At 32.5% G+C, this 7,240-nt stretch overlaps 1 protein-coding gene across 1 annotated transcript; it reads left to right on the plus strand.

The window, feature by feature from the left end:
* The first annotated feature begins 2,428 nt into the window (after window positions 1-2,428).
* Window positions 2,429-5,153, plus strand: LOC109602809 (uncharacterized). The gene is made up of 3 exons (XM_020019247.2): window positions 2,429-2,555; window positions 2,605-2,806; window positions 2,862-5,153. The coding sequence occupies exons 1-3, from the start codon at window positions 2,452-2,454 to the stop codon at window positions 4,965-4,967; spliced, it is 2,412 nt and encodes an 803-aa protein (XP_019874806.2). The 5' UTR covers window positions 2,429-2,451; the 3' UTR covers window positions 4,968-5,153.
* The last annotated feature ends 2,087 nt before the right edge of the window (window positions 5,154-7,240 follow it).

Consider the following 7,240-nt stretch of genomic DNA (forward strand, 5'->3'; position numbering starts at 1 on the left):
TTTATTTACTAGCTACCTTTTGGTTATTATAATTATTTAATCACTGGTTGAAGAGAGAGAGAAAAATTATAATTCAGCCTTACCAAGACTGAGAGAAACAATAAGAGACAATAAGAAATTTGTCCGAGATCGAAAATTAATAAATATCACAACAATTCAATTTTATCGTCAACTGAAATTAAACTCAACAACAACATGGAGAAGGAGACTTACTGGTATTAGTTCAAAGATTGTAAGAAGATGGTTAGTAGATGGGGGTTTGTTTGATCCTAGACCTACAAAAGAAATCCTGGTTTTTACTAAAAAGTCTGATTATAACTTGCTTGGGATCATATTCATTAGACCACAGAACAGTGCTTATGCTGCTTATGTTAAACATCCTTCACACACAAAACTACCCACAAAGTTTGTTATACCCAAAGTGAAATATAGTGGCGGTTAAATTATGCTATGAGGATGATTCAATTCTTCTGGCGTAGGCTCCTTAGACTGATTTCTGTAGGAATATATTAAAAACATACTTATATATAAATGATGTCGTCAATAAATGTGTTTCAACATGAAAACGACAGTAAACACAAATTCAAAATTGTAATGGGTTGACTAAAGAATTGACGTTATGTCTTGTTCACCTTAATCGCCAGACATCAACCCAATAGAAAATATAAGAAATCACGTATATAATTAAATTCGGCACAAAAATTTAGAAACTCATCACAGAAATTTAAGAACCTTGAAGGAAACCAAAGTTGTATATTCGGAAAATGGTCGACTCTATGCTACGGAGGCTAAAATTATGAAACAAAAACGATATTATACATTACATTGTTACATCATTAAAAAACCTTTTCAAAATTAAAGTTGTTATATTTAAATTCAGCTCAATTTAGAAAAATATATTTATAGAATAAGAAAATAATAGTTTTTATAATACTGTATCACATTTAGAAAATATATATTTATTAAATAGTTTAGACATAATTAAAAAAAGATGATATCCTTGGTTTCACATATCCTTCTCTGACTAATTCCGATTTTGCTTAGATGGACAGAACGGACGAAAGTGAGTCAGACGACGTCGGGGTGAAACACGCTTAATATCAACCTCAGTTTGATATTAAGCGACATGTTCACCGAACAATGGGCGTTATGGTATGAGGTGCTATTGCTCATGGAAGTAGGTCACCTTTAGTCTTTATTAGAGACAACATGACAGTGCAATGTTATCTTCAGGAAGTAGTGGATCCGTATGTTCTTCCTTATCTTAATCGGCCCAAGGATCCACTATTTCAGCAATATAATGCTCTGCTCCATGTTGTCAGGTTTAGTTTAAACTTGTTTGAAGAGACCCATGTGAAACTGATGCCATGGCTAGCTAGATCATCGGTCTCGTAAAACATGTTTGGGATATGATGAGTAGAAAGCTAGAAAATTTACCCCACCCCCACGGACTTTGGAGGTTGTAAGACATGAAGTACAGGTAGCTTGGTATACTATACCTCAGGAGGAAAGAGACCATCTCATTGAATCAATGCCAAGACGTGTTGGGGAGTGTTTAGATAACTTCTTTGATATTTTGTTTCCAAATTCTAATCGTTTACTCCTTGCCATAACATCTATGTTTTACCAAAACAACAATTTCAACACTCCCTTCTTGGTGTTCCAATTTCTTTGTCACTGAGTATACTAACTGGACAAAATTCAAATTAAATCCTTTCACGAGATATCAAAATATTTGTTTAAATTTTGTGATATTTTGCATATTTCCGTTCAAATCAATCAATTGATATTTCATTAGTTCAGTAACTACATAATTTAGTATCGCTAGACCCATAATTGAATGGATCGTTTAAAAATAATCATAATTTTAAAAAAGAAACAACAAATGAGAAAAGAATTAGTATTAGTTTTTGTATTCAGTGCACACACATTACCTTAAAATATGTAGGTAGAAAGTTACTTTATTCTCGCTGTAAACTAGTATTACTTGATTCATATCAATATCCATAAATAGACAAAACATTCATTTATATTGGAAAATGTTACATTAAACAAAGGATCAATGATAGGTAAATATTAGTTTCGATTTTTTATGGAATATAAACATTTTTTTATATCATTTTTTTAATTTTCATTCAAGACAAGCAACTTGTAAGAGAAATCGTTTAAAAAATTACAACTATTTGAAAAAATAAACGTATGTTCAAAAATATATTAAAAAATACCACAGATTTATTTAGTAGGATATAGTAAAGTGAAATCCAATGGTTGATTTGGCATGAAATGCTAATACATATTTACTTTTTTTATAAATAAAAGAAAGATTTTCACGACCCTGTATAATATCACTAAGGTAAGCATCAAACTTGATGTTGAACTTACAGGACAAATGGAATTGTCATAACATACATCAAATTGACGTTTACTTATTAATATACAAACCGTTTTAGTATGAAACTAGAAAGTTTGATGTTTTATCTAGTACTAATGCCATTTTTGAAGAATATCATACTTTCTAAATCAATTCCGAATGAGTCTAAAGTAGCTACTGATGGGTAAAATGAATGGGCCAACATTTTTTCAAACTATATCGTGTGATTTCAGTTTCCAATATGCAGAAAACTATGAATTAGAGGAAGAACCGCGACAATCCCTGCGACAAATCCGAAAGTCACATCAAAATCCTAAACGTTACGCCATTGTTAAAAAACGATCTCTTCGATCGAACTCTATTAATCACAAAGGTTTGAAAAAGAGAACCTGTGGAATAATGTATCGTAATAAAGAACCGATTGGCATTCTTCAGGTATGTTTAGCATTTATGGTACATAAATCATTGAAAATACAAACAATATTTACAGCCTTTTGAAGAGTCCTACAAATTACTACCCGTAAATAATCAAAAGATCAATTTAGAAATTAACGACTCACCATATAGGCAATATTTTAATGGTCGAAATTATGAAGAAACGGATGAAGAAAATTATCAACGATCCGAAGACGCTGTAAGTGACCAAAGATCAATCACTGATAAACGTAATGATACACCCAAAAAAAAACGACACATACATGACGTATTTCGTTCAGCTTCCAGTTTCAGTGAACAAGCAAGTGTAGAAGATCAATTAAGAGATATATTACAAGACATGGGTTTAATAGATTACGAATACGTACATAAAAGAGAAGTAAAAGAAGATGAAAATTTAGAAAAAGGTGATAATTCTGTTAACATGGAAAAAGGAAGTAACTCTAAAGGTGAAACAAAAAGACATAACAGAAAAATTTCCCAAGAACCTGTTGAAAGTAATTTCTTTGTCGAAGATGATGTATCTTTTGAAGGACGAGATGGAAACGTCCAGAAACGATGTCAAAACAATAAATTTAAAGAGCACAAACGCAGTTTGAAGCGTTTAAACGAGGACGCAAGATTGAACGCTGAACGAAAATTAAATTTCCTCCTTAATTCTGTGAGGTGGAAGAACCAAAGGGGTTCCAGGATGCGACGGGAAGGTTTGAATCACAGACAAAAACGTAATGATACACAGCCCCAGAAGACTTTGAACCATCCTAGCCCGACTATTATTCAAAAATTTAAAACGCAGGAGGACAGTGATTTATCTGAGTACGAACAGCGTATACAAAGACAAATCCAACAAAAAATAAATGCCCTAAAAGAAGAGGTCAAAAGAGAGATCGCTTCGCTGGACGGACAAAATAGGATGAAGTCACAGGAAGTCAATGAGTTCATTAGAAAAAAACGAGAAATAGGAAAACGAAGTAATACGTTGATGGATGCGGAAACTATAGATTTAAATCCCGCTTTTAATATGGATCAAGATATAATACCTAAAATTCGCCGACGAAGACAAGCTGATTTCATGCCAAAGGATGACTTTTTAAGAGATCTGAATTACTTAAATATATCAACTAACGGTTCGTGTGTACAATCGACTGAAAATCCTTCAGCAACACAACAGTGTGCTAGTCTACCAAGCTTAAACATTAGTGAGCCTGTAATTATTCCTAACCAAACTTCAGGCGAGTTTCCCTCAAGTACCATTATATATTCCAGGAATATAAAATGTAACTCGAATGACGCCGATGTAAACATCACCTATCTGAATGGTCAAGAAGATATTCACATAAGCATAAACACATCAGTTCCGTCACGACAAAATAAACGACATATTTTCGATAGTTACCCAACTCCTGAGAAAATCGACAAACTCATACAAGAATCTAAAATTACCCATATCAATTCTAATATTCCAAGTAACGAGATCATGGGCATTCAGCAACCAAAATATGACAGTTTTGATACGGTGGTACACCCAGCTAAGAAAACTGACATCTACGTAAACGATGGACTCCCTTATTACATCAGAAAACGTTCGTGCACTTCGGGCAATTGTGGTAAGACAAATGCTGGAGAGAACTGTGACTGCGGTACTCCGGGTTGTTTGTGTAGAAAAGCCAGACTGGCTGTCAGAGACGACCGGAAAGTCAATGAACCAAGATATGATCCCGAGTTGGACGCTGCCGAAGAGGGAGAAGAGGAATTTGAAGAAACTTATTACGATGGAGACGAATACGCTGATCGAAGGGACGCGAGAAAACGTGTGCTAAGGGGTGACAAAGCGGCTGAATATTACATAGACATGAACCCGGAGATATATAAAATTACCCAGTTTAATGTGGTAGATGGAGATGAGTATGAGGAGATGGATGAAAGGAAGAAGCGCTACGACGAAGATGATTTTGTGGCATTACATGGTGGAACGGCTACCAGAAATCATATGGAAATCAGATCTAAGAATGGGCAAATTCATAACAGAGTTAGGCGGAGGATCGACGACGAATCGAATAACGATCCCATACAACTTATAGACATGTCCGAGGAAGATATTTTCGGAGCTTTGCCTCAAAGCTTCGATGGAGAATTGAATCGCTATAAAAGGGTAAAATAGGGACATTTATTTTGATGTCTTGGAAGTTCATTTTTGACAAAAGTGAAAAGGCGCAGTAGCTACCTTAGAAATGTAAGTCAACACATGGATTTTATGATGGAAAATATATTTATTTACATTGTGTATTTTTAGAAGTTAAGAACATATACATATTTCATATTAGTTTTAAATATATATTATACACATAGATAATGATTTTATTAATTCCAAGTATTTAATTTTAGTTTTATTAAACCTATATAAATATATTTTATTTATTAAGAGTGTAAGTTATCGGATTCTATAAAAATTAATTAACCCAAATAGATATAATAGATAAATTTATATTAAATTCATTATTGTTAAAAAATTTCAAAAATATATTTTAAAAATCAATATATAGAAGAAATATTATTAATTCAAGTAATAAAAAATTAAATCACTCACATCTTTTTATATTAATATATAATATTATATATTTTATTTATTAAGAGGGTAAGTTATCGGATTCTATAAAAATTAATTAACCCAAATAGATATAATAGATAAATTTATATTAAATTCATTATTGTTAAAAAATTTCAAAAATATATTTTAAAAATCAATATATAGAAGAAATATTATTAATTCAAGTAATAAAAAATTAAATCACTCACCTCTTTTTATATTAATATATAATTACTTTTCATGATCCAGAACCAAATCAGATGTTCTCTCTGACGTACTTTTAAATACATAAAGTATTTGTGACAACTATTTATATAATGACATGTTTAATTCAACAACTACCAAAAAAGTGACGTGTTTATTGACATTAATTTTCGTTTTAATATTGTCAATATGATGAGTGTATTCAAGTTGTTTTGTTAGTGAAATAAGATTGAAGTTATCGCGGGATAGCCGAAAGGCTTGATATGTTTCATACATCAAATTTCCGAATATTACAACGGTAGTTGGACACTGGTGACTACAACTGGAGACCAGAACGAAGCAGATGTCGAACTACAACTCCTTCTGAAGATTATTTTTGAGGTCTTCAACTTTAACACAACGGTTTATAACCACAAGAATGTTACAGTCGCAGTTGTTTTAGAAAATAATAAGGATCAGATAAGAAATTCGAACACTGGTTTTAAGTATGAACAAACGGTGTGAAGCTAAAATTAGAAATAAAGATGGGGATACCTAATATTAAATAAATTTCTTTGCTTTGTATAAAAATGGAGTTATATTAATTTTTCATTTTTCTAAAATGTATTTTTAAGATAATTTAAAAGGAATACTGTAGTTTATTTCGATATTATAAAAATATTATAAGAAGAAAAAGACCCACTTTTTTACCAAGACATAAGTTTGGAAATCCCATAAATTTCATTTATTTTGACTATGTTCCATCTACATCTAGTATTGTTTGGCTTCTCATTGTAGTGTGCGAATTAAAAATTTTGGTTTTAATTATGCCAAAGCAAAAGCAAATCCTAATGGCCTTACGAAAACAAATTGTAGACTAGGAATGAGGGTATGTTGTACAATCGAATTTCTGAAATTATGCACATCAAAAATGGGACTATATCCAAAATTGATACCTGTGGATCTATTGTGGATCGTCCTAGAGTGAGCATACCTCACAGTACGGATTCTTGATAGGCGCATAAAGCGTATATCCCAGAAAAATCCCAGATTGACAGCCAGTGATATCCATCAAGAATTACTGCAGGGTAATGTACAAAATTTTTTCGCCCAGTTCTGTGCAAAGAAGACTGCGAAAAAAGGGACTGTTTGGAAAAAATCTGCAAAGAAACCTTTTCTATCATAGAATAATAGAAAGAACAGGCTTAGTTTTGCAAGAGAGCATCTTTTGTGGTCCAACGAAAAGTGGGAATTGGTGTTATGTAGCGGTGAAAGTAAGTTTAATTTATTTGGAAATGTTTGCAAGGCAAACCAATAGGCAAACGGTTCCATCAAAAATACCAATTACCTACAGTTAAACAGGGAGGGGGCAGTGTTATGGCATGGGGCTGTTTCAATCGACTTGTGATTAGCTCAGTAGTCCATAGTACCGAAAAAATGGATCGATTTGTTTTGATGCTACCTTTTGCGGAGGATAATATGCCACTAAGATGGTTGTTTCAACAGAACAACGATCCCAAGTACATAAAAGGCTGGTTCGAACAAGAAAAAGTACCAGTGCCATTAGAGAGAGGCAGTAAACAAAGCTACTGAAAAGGCTTTAAAGAAAAGAATTTATTGCAAAACATTTACCATGTCACTAGGACGCATTATATTAACTGCTA

Source organism: Aethina tumida, chromosome 1 (genome assembly GCF_024364675.1).
Source record: "Aethina tumida isolate Nest 87 chromosome 1, icAetTumi1.1, whole genome shotgun sequence".
Classification (NCBI taxonomy): Eukaryota; Metazoa; Arthropoda; class Insecta; order Coleoptera; family Nitidulidae; genus Aethina; species Aethina tumida.

What these genes read in the sequence shown, in the direction of transcription:
- LOC109602809 (XM_020019247.2), top strand. Translation starts at nt 2,452, where the DNA reads ATGAAACTAGAAAGTTTGATGTTTTATCTAGTACTAATGCCATTTTTG. An exon ending in TCTAAAGTAGCTACTGATGG is followed by an intron (nt 2,556 to 2,604) that starts GTAAAATGAATG and finishes GTGTGATTTCAG; the next exon opens with TTTCCAATATGCAGAAAACT. An exon ending in AACCGATTGGCATTCTTCAG is followed by an intron (nt 2,807 to 2,861) that starts GTATGTTTAGCA and finishes CAATATTTACAG; the next exon opens with CCTTTTGAAGAGTCCTACAA.